Raw genomic sequence first — 21410 nt, 5'->3', positions numbered from 1 at the left:
GATGCTAGCCCGTTGGCATTGCTGGGACATTCACCCCAATTATATACAGAAGGCGAGTTATTCAAGGGAAGAAGATACTGTGTTCATTTCTAGACATTTTGAATTTGAGGTGTCTCTGGTACATACAGGTAGAAATACACAACGGGGTATCCTTCAACAGACTGAAGGGTATAAATCTGAAGGGGCGAGATCAGAATTGGAGATATAAATCTGGGAGTTATGTGCTTATGGGTGATAGCCGCTATTTAATGCTACTGTGTGTAAAGCACTGTTCTAAACGCTCTGCATGTATTAGCTCACTGAGTCTTCACAACCACCATATTGAGTAGGTAAGATATTATCCTCATTTTGCAGAGCAGGCAACGGAGGCAAAGAGAGGTTAACGAACTTTAAGAGATACGAACACTTTTGAGGCGCCTTTTTTCTTTTGGCGGGAGACGGGGGACGGGGGTGGGGGGGGTAGTGTCCAGCACCCTCAGAAAAAAGGAGGAAGCTCAAAAAGTAGAACGTCAACATTGAAATGACCTCTTTCATCCAGAAAGCTGCCAAACGTATGCAAGGAATGTTTGTCAAGATCTTAGTTCGCTTTCAGATTCACCTAGTGGAAGGAAATCTCTTATGCTTAAGAAGTCTTCAATTAAAAAGGGGGATGGGCGTGGGGGGAGAAGAAAACCGCCTTCCCTTCAACAAATTTTTCCCAGAGGTACCGGGCCCAGGAAAGAGTTCACAGTAGTCCTGGGAGAACGTATTCCCTTTCTTAGCTCTCCAGGGCTTTGGGACCTGAAGCCTTTTCCTGCTCCCTACTGCAATGGAGAGTCAAGCCCAGGGGACAGCTAATACACTATTAAAAGAATTATCAGTGCAAGATAGATACGCGATGTGGCAAGTTATAATAGAATCTAGGTAGTGGGTATAGAGGAATTTGATGCAAATTTCTTTTAACTTTACTGAATATTTAATAATACTAAATAAAAGTTGGGTAGAAGAATTATCGTCGATGGCTCTTTGGTGCGCATTCTGGGCCTCCGAGGGTCTTGATGAAGCTCATGTAGTGTCATGTGCTCTCTCGGGAGAGCGTTGACTATTTTCACTCCTAACGTTGGCATCCTACGAGCCAGGTAGGCATAACTTTGAGACAAATACTAGACTTATATGAGTTATGATTATTATTTAACTGAGATGGACAGGAAGAACAAGCCTAAGAAAGTCTTTCCCAATTCTCAGCTGCGTCCTACGATTCCCTCTCGCTCCCAACTCTCAAGGTCTCCCAGTCCGGCTTCCTCCATTTCCGGTAGTGACCCTAAGTGATGAGATTCTATCGCTCCCAGATCAGGCCGCAGCTGTTTGGCTCCCAGCAGACCCGGTGTGACGTTAAGGGACGGGGCGGTTGCCGGCGTCTTGAGGGGAACCTAGGGACCGAGAGGACTCTCCGGGAAGGCAGCCGCTCCCCCGCCCACAACAGACGCTCCCCTTGCCCTTTATGATGTTTACATGGGCGGAGGGATCCCTCCCAGCTGACAGCCACACCGCGCCGGCCCTTCTTTTTTTAAAGAGCCTAGCCACGGGCGCTGATTGGCCGGCAGCCGGGCGCGTCATCCTCCGGGGGCGGGGCCCGTGCCGCATTGTCTCGTCTACGGCCGGCTGGACACCCCAGAGGCCGGACCTGGGCAACCCCAGCCTGGAGGTGCCGGGGTCGGAGCTCCCAGAGGGCTGGGTGCGAGGCCTAGGCGGGGTCAGGTTCGGGTTCCTAGGCCATAGCGGAGCTGCAGCCCAGGCGGCCGGAGCGGAACCCAGCCCCGCTCCGAGTGCCACGTCTCCAGGAACCCCCTCCTTACTCTTGGACAACACTCCGCCCCCGCCCGGGCCTCCGTCCCCCAAACCGCCCTCATTTGTGCAGCGCCAGATCCTTCGGACACATCCCTAGGTGTCTCCATCCTCGTTCGGTCCATCCAACTCCCAGACCTCACGTCAACCGGCTGCATCCCACTTTCCAGCCTGCGCCCCAGATCTGCAGCCTTCGCCCCTAGATACACCCGCCTGGTGATGAGGCGCTCCTCGCGTTCCTTCCGGTAGCCGCGTTGCGAAGACCACGCTGCCGGGTTGCAAACTTGGGGGAACTTCCTCCCTCCCCTCCCCCTGGGCGCCGTGCAACTGCCCTGGGACCGGGTTCTGGGATGAGGGGGGCAGACCGGGCTCCCCAGCGGCCGGCGCAGCACGTAGCGCACGTGTAGGGCCCGCTCCCCACCCCCTCGCCGCCTCTGACAACTTTCCAGGGCTCCCGGTGTCGTCCGTGAGCCTCCCTTCCGCCCTGGCCTCCGGTCTCTGCCTTGCTCGTGCTTCTACCACCACCCTTCCCCTCCCAACCCGGTGGATCCTCTCGTCTCCCCCAGTCTCCAGTGCACCGGCTTTCCCTCGTCCTCTGCGCAGTCCATCTCAGCTCATCTCTCCAATTCAATGCCATCATCTCTCCTCACCATCTCTCGGTGCCCTGGAATGTTTGCTGTCATATGTCCCCTGTGAAACCCACAAACGCTTGCGATTTGGCCTTCTTGTTTTATTTTGTGTAGTCCTACAACGTCTTGTTACTACCCCCTATTACAACACTTATAACTCAGTATTTGTCTTTTTTCCGCGGTGTCCCTGCACTCTCCCCATACATATTCCTCTCCTGCCAGATTGTAAGCCTCTAGAGGGAAGGAGTAATGTCTCTCTCCTTGGCACCAGGCACGTGGCACACGCTCCACAAATATTTGTTGAAAGGGAGGGTAAATGGCCTTGAGTTTCTGTGGCTACCATTGGCTGAGGATGGAGCTTTGGGCTGGACAAAGAAGAATCTGGTTGACCACATGAAGCAGGAAGGAGGCTCAGAACGGTGTTGAGGGAGCCTCCACAATGGGTGGGCACCACAGGTGAGATAAACCCATCCTCCCCCATTCCCTGCCCTGCTTAATTCCCGGGAACCAGCAACCCCTCCTATGCTATCGTCTACTGCTGAGCTGGTCCCTTATGGTGGACTTCTGTGCTCACTGTTCTGCTTTAGCCCCAGCTGTCGGGGCTGCCCTTGGGGAACAGCTTACACCTTGACCAGGCGCTCATTTCTGGGTTTCTGTTCTTGGGAAGCTGGGTCTGGGTCCTGGGAGCCACCTGGTAACTAATAAATACCTCTTCCTCCTCCCATCTGCTCTTCCTCTCCTGTCCTGGAATCCCTCTCTGATGACTCAGCCCAACTGAGATCCAGGGTAACTGCACCCTCAGTCCTGGGCTTTGGTTTACCTGGGTGTGGGGCTCAAAGGGCTAGACCCTTGTGGGGGTCAGGCGCTGACAAGTGGAACATTCCCACGGTGCTGCCAGCCCTGCCCACAGGGATTGGGAGGGGCAAAGTTAGCCACACCAGGGCTTCAGGGCGTGTTTCTTCCCATTCCAGTTGGGCAACTTGAGAAGCCCTGGACTCCCAAGGAGCAATCCTGTGAGCTGCTTAGAGAAGCTGTGAGGATTAGAGGGAAACTCATGTTCCCTGTTCATCCCGCAGTGTCACCACCAGCACCCCTAATTTGGGTCTCTGGGCTGAGGGGCCCCTGGCAGCATGCTCAATGGCCTTGGATAGCTGGAATGTTTGGAATTGCCTGCATCTTGGATGAAAGTCTTAACAATAGAATGAAAACTGCTGCAACACTGTGTCAGCACTTTACAGACCACCACTGTAAATTCCCAGTTGAAACTGGGAATTTGGAATTCCATGTTCAACCAAATCATGCTGAGTGCCCAGCACAGCATCTGACACACTAAATGCTACAGGTGAATTCCCTTTTTCCTCTTTCCTGGCAGGAAGCGGGGATGGGGAACCACTAGAAATACTGTAATAACATGAATAAGACAAGGCCATTAGCCGGGAGTAAATCATAGAACATCAGCCCTGTGAAATGAGTGGTATTAGTGTTACCATTTTTCAGATGGAGAAATTGAGACTCAGAAAGGTTAATTAGCCAAAAATCACACAGACAGTAATAGCAGAGCTAGGAAAAGAATGTTCATCCTAGTACCTACCTTTGATCTTCCCAAAACACCAAACTGACTTCTAAAGCTGAAGAAAGAGGACACAGAAGCTTCATGTCAGATCTCACCACCAGCTGCCCCTTAATCTGCCAACATCGAACCATTCTCTCCCCTCTAGACTACAGTGGCTTCAAACTTTGACTTATCTCCAGTATTTTTTTTGTACATAGCAATAGCAACAAAAGTTTCACAAAACAATATTACCTTTGTATGGCCAGGCACGGTGGCTCATGCCTGTAATCCCAACATTTTGGGAGGCCGAGGCGGGCAGATCTTGAGGTCAGGAGATCAAGACCATCCTGGCCAACATGGTGAAACCCCGTCTCTACTAAAAATACAAAAATTAGCCTGGTGTGGTGGCGTGTGCCTGTAGTCCCAGTTACCCAGGAGGCTGAGGCACGAGAATTGCTTGAACCCAGGAGGCAGAGCTGCAGTGAGCTGAGATCGCGCCACTGCATTCCAACCTGGGCGACAGAGCACGACTCCGTCTCCAAAAGAAAAAAAATAGCCAGGTGTGGTGGCACACACCTGTGGTTCTAGCTACTTGGGAGGCTGAGGTGGGAGGATCCCTTGAGCCCAGGAGTTTGAGGCTGCAGTGAGCTATGATTGTGCCACTGCACTCCAGCCTGGGTGACAAAGCAAGACCCTGTCTCTAAAAAGTAACAATAATCGGCCGGCACAGTGGCTCATGCGTGTAATCCCAGCACTTTGGGAGGCTGAGGCAGGCAGATCACAAGATCAGGAGATTGAGACCATCCTGGCTCACACAGTGAAACCCCGTCTCTACTAAAAATACAAAAAATTAGCCGGCCGTGGTGGCCAGTGCCTGTAGTCCCAGCTGCTGCGGAGGCTGAGGCAGGAGAATGGCGTGAACCCAGGAGGCGAATCTCGCATTGAGCCGAGATTGCGCCACTGCACTCCAGCCTGGGTGACAGAGAGAGACTCTATCTCAAAAATAAAATAAAATAATTTAAAAAAAAACAATAATCTTAATTTCAGTCACTCCCTCTATATTCCCCATGAACAATGGAATTCTCCCAGAATATCGTCTACATCATATACTAAATCAATAATTATATCTTTTCTCTTCCATTTATTTTTCACCATTTATTTTATTCACTGGTCTGTATTTATTTGTTTATTTATTTTTGAGACAGAGTCTCCCTCTGTCACCCAGGCTGGAGTGCAGTGGCGCGATCTCACTGCAACCTCTACTTCTTGGGTTCAAGAGATCCTCCTGCATCAGCCTCCCGAGTAGCACGGGCCAAAACGCCCAGCTAATTTTTGTATTTTTAGTAGAGATGGGGTTTCAACATGTTGGCCAGTCTGGTCTTGAACTCCTGACCTCAGATGATCTGCCTGACTCAGGTGATCTGCCTGACTCAGCCACTCAAAGTACTGGGATTACAGGTGTGTAATCTGCCACCCTGCCTAGCCACATTTTCCTTCTATCTCTACCCACAGCCCTTCAACCCCAGGGATCACTTTGTGCCTTATCTTTATAGCACCCTATGCTAAACAGGTGCCACATCTAAGACCAAGAGCTAGCATAGAGTCTTCGAACCTCTCAAGACCTGAGTGAAAGCAAGAGTTAAAAACTCAAATGCCTGTGTAGAAGCCAGACAGGTACATGGGGGAGGTGAACAAAGTGAAGTCTGTGGAGAGGTGAGAATGCAAGTCCAGCTACTGGGGGCACATCACTACTCAGACCAGGGTTGCACCACGTTTCTATTTTTCAAGAGAAGCCAGTTATTTAGGCTTTTATATAAAAGTTCTCCCAGTTTTTGTTTGTTTGATTTTTGTTTGAGACAGAGTCTCCCTCTGTAACCCAGACTGGATTGCAGTGGCATGATCTCATCTCACTATAAACTCCACCTTCCGGGCTCAAACAATTCTCCTGCCTTGTCTTTCCAAGCAGATGGGATTACAGGCATGTGCTACCATGCCTGACTAATTTTTCATTTTTAGTAGAGACAGGGTTTTGCCATGTCGACCAGGCTGGTCTCAAACTCTTGGCCTCAAGTGATCCGACCACCTCGGCCTCCCAAAGTGCTGGGATTACAGGCGTGAGCCACGCCTGTTCAGCTCTCCTAATTCTTTTTTTTTTCCCCCCTGGCTGGAGTGCAGTGACATGATCTCAGCTCACTGCGACCTCTGCCTCCCAGATTCAAGCTATTCTCCTGCCTCAGCCTCCCAAGTAACTGGGACTACAGGCACGTGCCACCGCACCCAGCTAATTTTTTATATTTTTATTAGAGACAGCGTTTCACCATATTGGTCAGGCTGGTCTCAAACTCCTGACCTCATGATCCACCCACCTCGGCCTCCCAAAGTGCTGGGATTACAGGCGTGAGCCACTGCACCCAGCCTCCAATTCTTAAATGTTCAATCTTTCATCAGATTTTTAAGAAACAGTGTGTGGGCCAATCACACATGCCTGTGGCCACGCCCCTTCTCCACCTGCCAGAAGAGACTAGTGGGATGATGAGATTCTTGCCCTTCAGAAAAAACAATGGTTGCCAAGGGAGCATTAGCTACGGTACCCAGAGATAAATGGTGGAATGGAGGTGAGCTCCTGGCCCATCCCTACCCTATGGGTCTAGCTTATGCTCTTAGGCTTAAAGGAGAACTCTGGCTTCCAGCAAAGTGCAGAGCCCACTCCTGGAACACACACTGGCAACAGGCACACTGTCATGGATGGCCACCCCTAACTGCAATGTGGATGAGGAACCTGGGTGGGGTGTCAGGGCTTTTTAATATTTATTTCTCCTTCTCTATTTTTTGCCTCCTCTAAATCCCTTAGAAAAGTGGGAATCAGATGGCAAGATACAGAAAGGTTCTCAGAGTGTTGTGCATCTGTGTGAAAATCTAAAAAAAAAAAACTGGGATGAGGATTTAGGAATAAGGGAAGATGGATCTCTCAGGTATAATGGGAAAGCAAGCAGTGCTGGTCTCCATGGTTGAAGATGGTAATCATTCCTTACAGAAAAGAGCTAACATTTATTGAGTGCTTGCTGTAAGCCAAGAATGTTTATGTGGATACTCTCTTTTTTTTGTTTTTAAAAATAATAACTATTTATATAGGATGATCTCTTTTGATCCTCGTAAGAACTCTTGAAAGTAGCCATCATTTATTTTTATTTTTATTTATTTTTTGTTAGCCCAGCCCTGTCCTGGGTAGCCATCGTTTTTATCTCCATTTTATAGATGAGGAACTGGGATTCAGAGAGGCTGTCACTTGGCCAAGGTCACATGGACAACAAGTCTTGCAGAACCAGATTCCAGCTCTGGCTGGCTGTCTGAGTCCCGAATCTGAGCGCTTAACCATCACCTATATACTGCCCTTCTCTGGAGTACTGCCCAGTCCCCCTGACTGACACCGCTGTGCCCCTAGCACCTAGCATAGTGTTTGTTGAAGAAAGATGACCATTCACCATTATCATGTAGTCCCTATAATTGGCAAGTTAATAAATACTTGTTTAGCATGTTCTCTGGATCAGGTTTTATGCAGAGTGCTATGGATACAGCACTGAATCAAACAAAGTCCCTGCCCTTTAAGGGCTTATATTCTAATCTAGTGGATGGAGACAGACAATAAACACACACACAAAGAAGTAAGTTAGCTTCTGGTAGAAATAAATGCTGAGAGGCCAAGCGCAGTGGCTTGCACCTGTAATTCCAGCACTTTGGGAGGCCAAGGCGGGCGGATCACTTGAGGTCAGGAGTTCGAGACCAGCCCAGCCAACATGGCAAAACCCTGTCTCTACTAAAAATACACAAATTAGCCAGGTGTGGTGGCGCATGCCTGTAATCCCAGCTACTCAGAAGGCTGGGGCAGGAGAATCTCTTGAACCCTGGAGGCAGAGGTTGCAGTGAGCCAAGATCGTGCCATTGCACTCCAGCCTGGGCAACAGAGTGAGGCTCTGTCTCAAAAACAAAACAAAACAATGAAATAAATTATGAGAAAAACAGAATACATGATAAAAGTACTGGGAGGCTGGAATGGGAGGGGTGGCAAGCGCTGTTAGCCACAGTGATCCAAGGCAGCAAAGAGAACATCAGAGCTCAGATCTGAATGTTAGGAAGAAAGCAGCTATTGGAAAATCTATAGTAGAGAGTTCTAAGAAGAACATTGAATGTCATGAAGATATTGTAAAATAAAAAAAAAATAGAAAAAAATTTTAAAGAGGAACAGCATGTGCAAAGACCCTGAGTCACGAAACAGCTTGGTATGTCCGATGGACATACCAAGAAAAACAAAAGAAAAAGAAAGTCCCTGAGGCTGGAGAGTGGGGAGGGAGATGAGGTCAAAGCAGCAGGCAAAATGCTAGATCAGGGGTGGGCGTGGTGGCTTACGCCTGGAATCCCAGCACTTTGGGAGGCTGAGGCGGATGGGTCACTTGAGGTCAAGAGTTCGAGACCAGCCTGGCTAACATGGCAAAACCCCGTTTCTACTAAAAATACAAAAATTAGCCGGGTGCGGTGGCAGGGGCCTGTAATCCCAGCTACTCAGGAGACTGAGACAGAAGAATCACTTGAATCCAGGAGGCTGGAGGTTGCAGTGAGCTGCGATTGCAACACTGCGCTCCAGGCTGGGCAACAGAGTGAGACTCTGTCTCAAAAAACAAACAAACAGCGGCCGGGAGCGATGGCTCACGCCTGTAATTCCAGCACTTTGGGAGGCCGAGGTGGGCAGATCACAAGGTCAGGAAATCGAGACCACGCTGACTAACACAGTGAAACCCCGTCTCTACTAAAAATACAAAAAAATTAGCTGGGAGTGGTGGCGGGCACCTGTAGTCCCAGCTACTCAGGAGGCTGAGGCAGGAGAATGGCGTGAACCCGGGAGGCAGAGCTTGCAGTGAGCGGAGATCATGCCACTGCACTCCAGCCTGGGCGACAGAGCGAGACTCTGTCTCAAAAAAAAAAAAAAAAAAAAGCAACAACAAAAAACAACAACAAAAAAACCAAACACTAGATCAGGTGAAAGCCTGCACACCATGGGTAGGAATTTGGGTTTCATCTTATTTGCAGTGGGAAGGCACTGGGGAATTGTAGGCAGGGAGTGGGTATCACTTGATTTACAATTTGAAAAGGTCTGTCTGACTGCCATGTGGACAACAGATTGCAGAAGAATCAAGGTAGAGGTGAGAGATCAATTAGGAGGTGGTTGCAGTAGTTCAGAAGATGATTTTGAAAAGTGGTCATATTCTGGGTAAATTTTGGAGGAAAAGGTAGCAGGATTAAATAGACTGTGGAGTATTAAGGAGAAAGAAGGCTGGGTGTGGTGGCTCACACCTATAATTCCAGCACTTTGGGGGCCAAGGCAGGAGGATCACTTGAGGCCAGGAGTTCAAGACAAGCCTGTCCAACATAGCGAGACCCTGTCTCTATATAAAAATCAAGAGTAAAAGAAAAAACAAGAAGAGAGGCACCAAGTATAACTCCCTGATTTTTTTTTTTTTTTTCTCTAACTGGGTGAATGGTGGTGCTATATACTGGGGTAGAAAAAGCTTGGGGAGGAAATGATTTGGGAGGTAGGAGGAATCCGTAGTTTTATTTTGGTTCTGTTAAAGTTGAGATATCTTATCATCCAATGGAAGATGTTGAATAGTCAGGTAATCTGGAGCTCAGGATAGGGATCAAGATAAGAGTCAGGGCTAGAGATAAGATTTGGGAGTTACCTGATAACATACATACACACATTCATGTATGTGTGTGTGTGTGTGTGTGTGTGTGTGTGTGTGTGTGTGTGTGTATCTATATTACAGCCATGGGACTCGGATAAAATCACCCAGGGAAACTGTGTAGGAAGAGAAGAGAGCCCTATGAGACTGCTACATATACAAGGTGGGAAGAGAGTGAGCCAAGAAAGGAAACTGAGAGGGACCAATCAGCGTGGCAAGAGAGATGCCAGAGCAGAAAGTCTTTTTTTTTTTTGAGACAGAGTCTCGATCTGTCACCCAGGCTGGAGTGCAGTGGTGCAATCTCGGCTCACTGCAACTTCCACTTCCCAGGTTTAAGCGATTCTACAGTAGCTGGGACTACAGGCGCGCACCACTGCGCCCAGCTAATTTTTGTATTTTTTTTCGAGACGAGGTTTCACCATGTTGGCCAGGCTGCTCTGAAACTCCTGACCTCGTGATCTGCCTGCCTCGGCCTCCCAAAGTGCTGGGATTACAGGTGTGAGCCGCCGCACCAGGCTGCACCCCCAGAAAGTCTTTCAAGGAGGCAGTAGTGGTCAACCGAGTCAAAGTTGCAGAAAGGTTGAGTAAGATGAGAAGGGAGAATGTGAAATGAAGCGGGGCTAATTAACAAAGACAACACTTTCAAGGGGCTTTGCTGTGTGCAGTTGTAGAAAAATGGCACAGAACTGGAAAAGATCACGAATTCAGGGAGGCATTTTGCTTTTTGCCTTCTTCCTGCTGGAAGATAATAAACCTCCTTTTCCTAGTGATGAGAATCGTCCAGTAGAAAGGGAGAAGTGGATCATGCAGAAGAGAAAGGAAGTGGATCATGCAGAAGAGAAAGAGGATAACTGCAGGGGTGAAGAACTTGGGAAGGCGAGAGGGAGTAGGAGTCCGAGCCTAAGCGTCAGTGGAACCAACAGGAGGGAAGGAGAGAATGTAGGAGATACGTAAGGAAGTAGGGGACACGGTGCGGGTGGGGAGGTGAGTGCTCAGTATCTAAAAAGATACTGATGCTGGTCTTTAGGGTGAATGCGAAGTCATAGCTCGCAGTGATGAAGCACAAACAGGTCACATGTAAGTCCTGCATGTGCATTCCTCTGACAATGGGGAGTAGGTGGCTAGGACACAACAGTAACATCACAGAGGGAGCTTAGCTCAAGGATAGAAAACTGGGGAGACCTTTGTTTGCTGTGCCTGGCCTCACCCTCTGTTCATTACTCCTAGAGTGACTGGTCCTTATCACCCCAGCTCCTTTTTGTTTTTCTGTCTCCTGCCTTTTCCAGAAGTCTGTTGAACTCAGAGGGCTGAATGACAGCAGTCTTCCCTCCGTGACTGGGAAACTACACGGGAGGTACCAAAGGGGAACAGAGCTATGCCTGTGGTGGTGAAACCCTTTAACTGCAATTAGAGCCTTATTCCCTGCCTAAAGCCTTTTTTTTTTTTTTGAGAGAGAGAGAGACAGAGAGGGTCTCACTCTCCCCTAGGTTGGATGGAGTGCAGTGGCACAATCTCAGCTCACTGCAGCCTCGACCTACTAGGCTAAGGCGATCCTCCCACCTCAGCCTCCCGAGTAGCTGGGACTTCAGGCATGTGCCACTACACCTGGCTAATTTTACTTTTTGTAGAGACGGGGTCTCACTATGTTGCCCAGGCTGGTCTCCAACTCCTGGCCTCAAGTGATCCTCCTGCTTTGGCCTCCTGAAATGCTGGGGTTGAAGGCCTGAGTGCCCACACACTTTCACTGGGTGATCTTTATCCAAGTCCCACCTCGCCTGGCCCAAAAGCCCCCACCCCCTTTTTTTTCCCCTGAGGTGGAGTCTTGCTCTGTTGCCCAGGCTGGAGTACAGTAACACAATCTCGGCTCACTGCAACCTCCGCCTCCCAGGTTCAAGTGATTCTCCTGCCTCAGCCTCCTGAATAGCTGGGATTACAGGCACATGCCACCATGCCTGGCTAATTCTTGTATTTTTAGTAGAGAAGGGGTTTCGTGATGTTGGCCAGGCTGGTCTTGAACTCCTGACCTCAGGTGATCCACCCACCTCGCCCTCCCAAAGTGCTGGGATTACAGGCGTAAGCTACCATGCCCAGCGGTGTATACACACACACACACACACACACACACACACACACACACACATTTATGGTCTAGAGAAGAGAGGCCTATTTCTTTTACATGAAGAGGTTTGTATGTGAATCACCTATGGGACTAAAAGTCTTTCCTAAAGGAAGCCAAGTAAGAAAAGTTTAATCTGTAAAGCCTTACTACTATAAGATTTTTTTTTCCCTCATCACTGTGATTACCTGGAGATATAAGTATTATTGTTATTATTTGTTTTTCTTAAACAGAGGTGGAGCTCTCCCTATGTTGCCCAGGCTGGTCTCAGTACTACTGGGCTCAAGCAATCCTCCTGCCTCAGCCTCCCAAAGAGCTGGGATTCCAGACGTGAGCCACTGTGCCCAGCCTACTTTTCTAACTCATCAAAAAGCGAAGTGGCTAAGGGAGAAAAGCATGTTAACCTCTACCAAAATACTAAACTGGAAGGCATCCCTGGAATGGGGAAGATTAGAGAACAGTATGGCCTCAGGAGCACAGAAATCACTGACTACAGCTTTTCTTTTGTGTACTGATCACACAGGGAAAGAATCAAGAAGGGGTGAGAAGGCATATTAAAGCCTTTCCTCTGATAATCTTGAAGCAATCAGAGAAACACATCTCACTAGAGAAAAAACACTCACAGAGGAACAGAGCAGCATACAAGCACTTCTGAGGCTGAGCCAGCCTGAATTCCAATAACCCAACACGCAGGAAAGGACTTTTTTTTTTTTTACTCTAAGTTAACAGAATCATGTTCTAATCAAGGTCTGTGAATAAGATTAAAGATGGGAATAAATTAAGGATACTCTTTATGAAAAAAAGTGACAAAGACACCAATTTGGCATGGCATTTGGCAACACTTCAGGTTTAGTTGTTTTAATAGTTTGATTTGGTTTTTAAAAATGTGGGAGGCAGGGTGTGGTGGCTCACGCCGGTAATCCCAGCACTTTCAGAGGCTGATACAGGAAGATCATGTGACCCCAGGCGTTCAAGATGACCCTGGGCAACACAGGGAGAGCCTATCTCTACAAAAAAAAAATTTTTTTTTAATTAGCTGGGTGTGGTGGTGTGCATCTGTCGTCCCCGCTACTTGGGAGGCTGAGGTGGGAGGATCGTTTAAGCCCGAAAGGTCAAGGCTGCTGTGAGCCATGATCACGCCACTGCACTCCAGTCTCAGCAACAGAGCGAGGCCTTGTCTCAAAAAATAAAGTAAAAAAGCAGGGGTAAGGAAAGTACAATGGCCATCTATTTACTCAGATAAATTGACTGTATCGGCCAGGCACGGTGGCTCACGTCTGTAAACCCAGCACTTTGGGAGGCCGAGGCGGGCAGATCATGAGGTCAGGAGATCGAGACCATCCTGGCTAACAAGGTGAAACCCCGTCTCTACTGAAAATACAAAAATTAGCCAGGCATGGTGGTGGGCACCTGTAGTCCCAGCTACTCGGGAGACTGAGGCAGGAGAATGGCGTGAACCCGGGAGGTGGAGCTTGCAGTGAGCTGATGCTGTGCCACAGCACTCCAGCCTGGGCAACAGAGTGAGATTTCATCTCAAAAAAAAAAAATTGACTGTATCACTAAAGCTTCAGCCAACCTTCATCATTTTGAGTAGGGGAGACTTTGGGGAAGTTGAATCTCCAAGCATATGAAGTGAATGCAACAAATATCATCACGGGACATGTGATCTTCCTTCTTTAGCAGGGAATAAGGCTCTATTGTATCAGGTTCCTAGATTAGATAAAAGGGTGTGCTTGGATGGCAGGCACAGAGGTTCATGCCTGTAATCCCAGCACTTTGGGAGGCTGAGGCGGGCAGATCACTTGAGGTCAGGAGTTCGAGACCAGCCTGGCCAACATGGTAAAACCCCATCTCTACTAAAAGTACAAAAATTAGCCAGGCGCAGTGGTGCGTGCCTGTAATCCCAGCTACTCGGGAGGCTGAGGCAGGAGAATCGCTTGAACCCAGGAGGCGGAGGTCATAGGGAACTGAGATCTTGGAAATAAGTTAACAATGAGGAAAGATAGAATATGGGGGCGGACATGGGGTGGTTAATACAAGTGGAGAAGCCTTCCAGAGGGCAGAAGGGAAGTTCTAGGCATGGACTGGAGGGAGAGAGTTCTCCAGCTGTACACGTTGACTTCTTGCTATAGGAACTGTATCCTGACGCAGACGTGATGCGGTGTTCCATCAGGAAATGCTTCATACTCTCAGTGGGCATTGTATTCCTGTGGCCCTTCATCACTTTGAAAACCCCCAAGGAAACTGAAGATGATCAAAATGTGATGACTGTCAAAGGCCAAGTAGCAAGTCTTGAGCCTTGCTCAGTTTGGGAACTGGGAATATAGGGTGGAAATGGTGTGGACAGGCAGATTCTGGAAAGCCCCTGGGCTTTCTTCCTTCCTGACCTTTTCACCTGAGAGCAGGAAGCTCCAAAGGGAATGGGGGTATGGACCTGGGCCTATTAGTCCATGAAGAAGCTGTATTTATTTTCCTTATTCATTAAGGTAAAGAAGACAGCAAATACTGCTTGAGCCCTGGATATTTTAGCCAATGGCCAGGCATCCTGAGAATGTGCCGGGCTCACTCTAGGGAGAATGGTTCACTCCACCTCTTCCCCTAGAAAAGCTTATGGGAAGCCACTGGGGTGTAAAATTTGTTCTTTTTATGAAAGGATATATATGTTTGCCCTTGTCAATGCCCCCGGAGGCCAGTTATAACAGCCGGAAGGACCCAAGACCACTAGAAGACTGGCAGAACCTCACCTTCAAATATATGGAAAAAATCCAGAAGAGAAGAAAGAGTGAGTACCAACAAGAAGGAGGAATTCAGTATCCTAGGGGAAGTAGGGACAGCCAGAGAGATCAGGCAGATAGGAAGGAAAGCAGAAGAGGGAAGGAGAAAAACAGACTGTGCCCAGGAATATTAGAATCCGGCAGACAATGGCCAAGTGTGGTGGCTCATGCCTGTAATCCCAGCACTTTGGGAGGCCTAGGTGGGTGGATCACGAAGTCAGGAGTTCGAGACCAGCCTGGCCAAGATGGTGAAATCCCATCTCTACTAAAAATACAAAAATTAGCTGGGCACAGTGGGGGACACCTGTAATCCCAGCTATTCAGGAAGCTGAGGCAGGAGAATCGCTTGAACCTGGGAGGCGGTGGTAGCAGTAAGCCAAGATCGCACCATTGCACTCCAGCCTGGGCAACAGAGTGAGACTCCTTCTCAAAAAAAAAAAAAAAAAAAAAAAAAGAATCTGGCAGTTAATTCTCTCCTCCTTCCCCAAGGCAAATATTTATATATCAGCAGTATGAGGAGGAAGGAGGAAAAAGATAACGTTGGCTACTACTTTTCTTTTTTTCCCTTCTTGGCCAGTTACTAAAGTTAATTGCTATAAGAAGGTGGAATCACTAGATTAGAGAACATTTGGATTAGAAGGGGTCTTAGAGTCGCATAGTCCAACTCCCCCAGTTTATGGATCAGGAACTAAACTCAGGGCTGAAGGGACTTGCTCAAGATCACACAATCAGTGGCAGAACTGGGACAAAAACTCCAGGCTCCTGACTTCCAGGGGAAGTCCTTTTCCTAATATACCTCCTTCAAAGGGCAGCTTTGGGAAGACGACAACAATTGACAACAATATAATAATATAATTGACAACAATTATAACTATTATAATGGCTAATATTTATTGAGCCCCTAAACCATATGCCACAAAGTTCTAGGCTCAAAGAAGACTGAGCAGAACCCACAGACACTCAGCATCACCTAGCTTAGTACTTCTCAAACTTTACTGTGCATACAAGTTACCTGGTGATACTGTGAAAATGCAGCTTCTGATTAAATCTGAGGTAGGGATCGAGATCCTGTATTTGAAATGAGCTTACAGAGCAGCCTGATGTTGCTGGACTAAGGACCACACTTCGAGCAGCAAGGATGTAAACATCCCCTCCACCAAGGGAAAAACAGGTGGGAAATAAGAGGGAGGAAGGAAGAGTGAAGGTCCCACATAGGATCCCAACCCCTAACCCTTCTGACAACCGTCACTATTACTGTGCACTGACAGTTGTCCCTATTTTTACCTCTCCTCAGCATGGCTGACAGTGGGGATCTCATCAGTGCAGCAAGGGGATGGAAGCAGCCTCTTGTACACATTGGTCTCCCTGTTCCGTGTTTCTTCTAAGGCTGAGCAGAAACGTCTCACGGTGCTGGTCCACCTGGCAGATTCTGACCTCACCTGGCTCAGAGAAACTCTTGCCCATATTTCAAGCCTCTTCAGCCCACAGATCTTGAAAGGGCAGTTGCTACTGATCCATGCTTCATCCGATGCCTACCCCACTGTGGAGAGCATCAGGGATGAGGCCTTTCATGGCGAATTCTACTCCAAGCAGAACGTAGATCATGCCTTCCTCATGAGCTTTGCCACAAAGTTATCTGATTACTTCCTGTTAATAGAGGACAATGTCTTTTTTGCCCCCAACTTTGTCACCCACATTCATTCAAGGGTGACCACCATGAAGTCCAACTCGTGGGTGCTAATGGAGTTCTCCAATATGGGCTTCCTTGGCAAACTCTTCCACAGCAGGGACCTCCCACTCCTGGCCCATTTCCTCCTTCTCTTCTACAAGGAGAAACCCCTTGACAGCCTGATTTCTCATTTCCATACGCTCCTGGTCCAGGAAAGCCCAATCCTCTGCAGACCTTTCCTATTCTACCGCAGGGTCTCCTACACTGCCTTTGATCACAAGCAGAAGGCCACAGCACTTCAGAAAAAGAATGCCGATGGTCCCAACAACCCGCCTGGAGCTGTCTTCACTGATATGCAGCTTTCCGATGTGCATTTCCCCTGGGAGGCCTACACTCTGGATGAGTCATTCTTTTGGACACACAACATTAGTGTAGGAAACCACCTGACGGTGATTCTGAACCATCCAGCAAACCTGAGCAGGGTGCAAGTGATGACGGGCTCCATTGTGGATGGGAGGTACGCCCTGGAGAAGGGGCAGGTGGAGCTGGGCTACCAACCTGAGGGGGTGCCGCAGCACTGCACCAGCTTCGCCTTGCTGGGACATCTTTCGGAGGGGCAGATGGATCAGAAGATACTTCTGAAAGGTATGGGGTACCACGTGAGCTGTGTGAGGCTGGTGGTGAAAGCTGGTCAGGCTGGGGGGCTCATGATCAGGCATATCTACCTCTGGGAGAAAAATGACAAATAGCAGCAAGTGGATCAATGCTGAAGATAAATCAGTAGAGGTATGAAAAATTAAAATCTTAAAGTCATTTCATTCTAGTCTATATGAGTGACATAGGGGAGACACAGTGGAATGAAGGGCAGACAGAGAAGACTATCAGTCTGTTGGTGCCGCCAAGATGTCAGGAGACTTGTTGCTTCCTTTCTATCCAAACAACTCTCATAGGATATCTTTTGCTGTGGCATATATAGCTTATCCGAATTTGGGGAGAGTTTTGGTCACTCCCAAAATCTTTAGATACCTGGGATGCTGAGATCAGCCCAAATCAAGGTGTCCCTGTGGATACATGCGTGTGCATGTATGCACTTCTATGTTCACACGGAGGCAGAGGTGGGGATGAGGTATGTGGTCATAGGAGGGCAGGCAGGAAAATCACGGCTGAATACCTAGAATTGACATCATAAAAAGCCATGAAAGGGACTCTCATTAGAAGTTAAAATCTCCGAAGTGCAGGAAAGTAGCAGATGGACAAATAGCAATAAAACGAATCCCTTAGCTCTATTATTGAAGCTGTTTCACAGTGCCAATCTAGTTCCCTCCTTTCCTCACCAACAAACTTGGGCACAAATAGGTTTTAACTAGGCTGGGTATGGTGGCTCATGCCAGTAATTGCAGCCTCCCTTAGGAGGCTGAGGTGGGAGGATCTCTTGAGGCCAGCAGTTCAAGACCAACCTAGGCAACACGGCAAGACCCTGTCTCCACAAAAAATTAAAAAGTTAGCCAGGTTGTGGTGGCATGTGCCTGTGGTTCTAGCTACTCAGGAGGCTGAGGCAGGAGGATCACTTGAGCCCAGGAGGTTGAGGCTGCAGTGAGCCATGATTATGCCATTACACTCCAGCCTGGGTAACAGAGTAAGACCCTGTCTCCAAAAAAAAAAAAAAAAAGTTTGTAACTAAAGCTTCACTCATCAGCAATTCATTCCTTAACTCTGGTTTCTGTGTCCACACTGGCCTCTGCATCCACAATGCTACTGAAACTCTTCCCTATTTGTCATGACGAGAATAGTCAAAACCCAGTGACTTTTTCAGATCTCATTCTCCCTAACTTTCTGCAGCAATACACAGTTCTAATTATGTCTTCCTTCTCAAAATTGTCCTCTTCCTTTACTTCTGGGATTCATCAGATATTTATTGAGTGCCTACTACATGCCAGGCACAAAAAAAGCTACTATCTGTGAAGAGGGTTTTTATGGGAGTAAGATATACACAGGTGTGTTAAGCATCACATTGAGGTTAAGTACAGGGTCCTTGGGAGCACAGAATTGCTGTTCCCAAAACATTCTTGAGGATTTAGGAAAGGCTTTCTGGAAGATGTAACATCTAAGCCTAGACCTGCCAGATCATTAGAGAAAATAGCCAAGTGATATGGGAAGAGAGGCAGGGAGACTTTCCAGTAGAAGAAGCAGCATGCGGTGAAGTGGGCCAAAGGTGAGACAGAGTAAATCATTTAGTGAAGCTGGAGATGGAGGGCAAGACTGGGTGAGGGTAACGCAGAAGATGAAGCCACAGGACTAAGAAAGGGCCAGCTTAAGAAGGTCAAAGGAGGTCAGGCGCAGTAGCTCATGCCTGTAATCCCAGCACTTGGGAGGCCGAGGTGGGTGGATTGCTTGAGTCCAGGAGTTCAAGACCAGCCTGGACAACATAGTGAAAACCTGTCTCTACAAAAAAAAAAAAAAAAAAAAAAATTAGCCAGGCCTGATGTCATGTACCTGTAATCCCCGCTACTCAGGAGGCTGAGGAGGGAGAATCGCTTAAGCATGGGAGGTGGAGGTCTGCAGAGCCCAATCCTCTGCAGACATTTCCTCTTCTACCGCAGGGTCTCCTACACCACCTTTAATCACAAGCAGAAGGCCACATCTTGCTGTGAGCCAAGATTGCGCCACTGTATTCTAGCCTGGGTGATAGAGTGAGACCCTGTCTAAAAAAATAAATAAGTAAAAAGAAGGGCCATAGATAATCAAGTGGCAGAAAGAATTGTCTTTTCAACAAATGGTGTTGGAACAACTGAATATCTACATGCAAAAGAAGGAAGTTGGGCTAGGCCTGGTGGCTCACACCTGTAATCCCAGCACTTTGGGATGCCAAGGTGGAAGGATTGCCTGAGCCCAGGAGTTCGAGACCAGCCTGGGCAACATGACAAGACCTAGTCTCGGAAAAAAAAAAAAAGAGGCCGGGCGTGGTGGCTCACGCCTGTAATCCCAGCACCTTGGGAGGCCGAGGCAGGCGGATCACCTGAGGTCAGGAGTTCTAGACCAGCCTCAACATGGAGAAACCCCGTCTCTACTAAAAATACAAAATTAGCCAGGCGTGGTGGTGCGTACTTGGGAGGCTGAGGCAGGAGAATAGCTTGAACCTGGGAGGCAGAGGTTGTGGTGAGCTGAGATCGTGCCATTGCACTCCAGCCTGGGCAAAAAGAGCGAAACTCCGTCTCAAAAAAAAAAAAAAAAAGAAAGAAAAAAAGAAAAAGAAAAATTAAATTAAAAAAAAAAAAGAATGAATTTGGACCCCTAACTCACATCATATAAAAAATAAGGCTGGACATGGTGGCTCACGCCTGTAATCCCAGCACTCTGGGAGGCTGAGGCGGGTGGATCACCTGAGGTCAGGAGTTCAAGACCAGCCTGGCCAACATGGTAAAACTCTGTCTCTACTAAAAATACAAAAATTAGCCAGGTATGGTGGCATGTGTCTGTAATCCTAGCTACTCAGGAGGCTGGGGTAGGAGGATCCCTTGAACCCAGAAGGTGGAGGTTGAAGTGCGCCGAGATCAGGCCACTGCACTCCAGCCTGGGAGACAGAGCAAGACTCCATCCCCCCCCCCAAAAAAAATTAACATAAAAAAGCATTATAGACCTAAATGTAAGAACTAAAACTATAAAATTCTGAGATGAAAACAAAAATATCAATCGTGATCTTGGATTAGGCAAGTTTCTTAGATATGACACCAGAACACAAGCACTCAAAGAATAGATAAATTAGACTTCAACAAATTAAAATTTTTTGTGTGCTTCAAAGCAACTATTAAAGTGAAAAGACAACAAACAGCATGGAAAAAAAATTTGCAAATCATATATCTGATAAGAGACTGGTATCCAGAATATAGAAAGATTTATTTATTTATTTATTTATTTGTTTTTGAGATGGAGTCTCACTCTGTTGCCAGGCTGGAGTGCAGTAGTGCGATCTCTGCTCACTGCAACCTCTGCCTCCCAGTTTCAAGCGATTCTCCTACCTCAGCTTCCCGAGTAGCTGGGACTACAGGTGCGCACCACTACGCTCGGCTAATTTTTGTATTTTTAGTAGAAACAGGGTTTCACCATGTTGGCCAGGATGGTCTCAATCTCTTGACCTCATGATCCGCCCGCCTCGGCATCCCAAAGTGCTGGGATTACAGGTGTGAGCCACCGCGTCCAGCCACAGAAAGAATTCTTACAACTCAATGATAAAAAGACAAATAACCCACTGTAAAAATGGGCTAAGGGATTTCTCCAAAGACAACATACCAGTGGCCAATAAGCACATGAAAAGATTTCATCAGCAGTCATTAGGGAAATGCAAATCAAAACCACAAATGAAATACCACTTCACACCCACCAGGATGGCTATTTTTTTTTTTTTTTTTTTTTGAGACAGAGTCTTGCTCTGTCACCCAGGCTGGAGTGCAATGGCATGATCTTGGCTCACTGCAACCTCTGCCTCCCCGGTTCAAGCAATTCTCCTGCCTCAGCTGCCTGAGTAGCTGGGAATATAGGCACTCGCCACCACGCCCAGCTAATTTTTTGTATTTTTAGTAGAGATGGGGTTTCACTATGTTGGCCAGGCTGGTCTCAAACTCCTGACCTCATGATCCAACTGCCTTGGTCTCCCAAAGTGCTGGGGGTCCAAATTCATTCTTTTTTTTTTTTAATTTAATTTTTCTTTCCGTTTTTTTTTTTTTTTTTGAGACGGAGTTTCACTCTTGTTGCCCAGGCTGGAGTGCAATGGCGTGATCTCGGCTCACCACAACCTCTGCCTCCTAGGTTCAAGCTATTCTCCTGCCTCAGCCTCCCAAGTATGCACCATCATGCCTGGCTAATTTTGTATTTTCAGTAGAGATGGGGTTTCTCCATGTTGAGGCTGGTCTAGAACTCCTGACCTCGGGTGATCCGCCCACCTCGGCCTCCCAAAGTGCTGGGATTACAGGCGTGAACCACCGCGCCTGGCCTCCTTTTTTTGAGACTAGGTCTTGTCATGTTGCCCAGGCTGGTCTCAAATTCCTGGGCTCAGGCAATCCTTCCACCTTGGCATCCCAAAGTGCTGGGATTACAGGTGTGAGCCACCATGCCTG

General features: G+C 47.9%; 1 protein-coding gene across 1 annotated transcript; it reads left to right on the top strand.

Moving 5' to 3' along the window:
* The first annotated feature begins 1652 nt into the window (after positions 1-1652).
* On the top strand, positions 1653-17115 carry MGAT4E (alpha-1,3-mannosyl-glycoprotein 4-beta-N-acetylglucosaminyltransferase-like protein MGAT4E). The gene is made up of 5 exons (NM_001422470.1): positions 1653-2909; positions 3530-3795; positions 11027-11094; positions 13989-14638; positions 15925-17115. Exons 4-5 carry the CDS (start codon positions 14467-14469, stop codon positions 17046-17048), a joined length of 1296 nt encoding a protein of 431 aa, NP_001409399.1. The 5' UTR covers positions 1653-2909; positions 3530-3795; positions 11027-11094; positions 13989-14466; the 3' UTR covers positions 17049-17115.
* The last annotated feature ends 4295 nt before the right edge of the window (positions 17116-21410 follow it).

The sequence above is a fragment of the Pan troglodytes genome, chromosome 1 (genome assembly GCF_028858775.2).
Source record: "Pan troglodytes isolate AG18354 chromosome 1, NHGRI_mPanTro3-v2.0_pri, whole genome shotgun sequence".
Classification (NCBI taxonomy): Eukaryota; Metazoa; Chordata; class Mammalia; order Primates; family Hominidae; genus Pan; species Pan troglodytes.
Note: the sequence above shows the minus strand (reverse complement) of the source record. Positions and strands in the feature narration are given on the sequence as shown.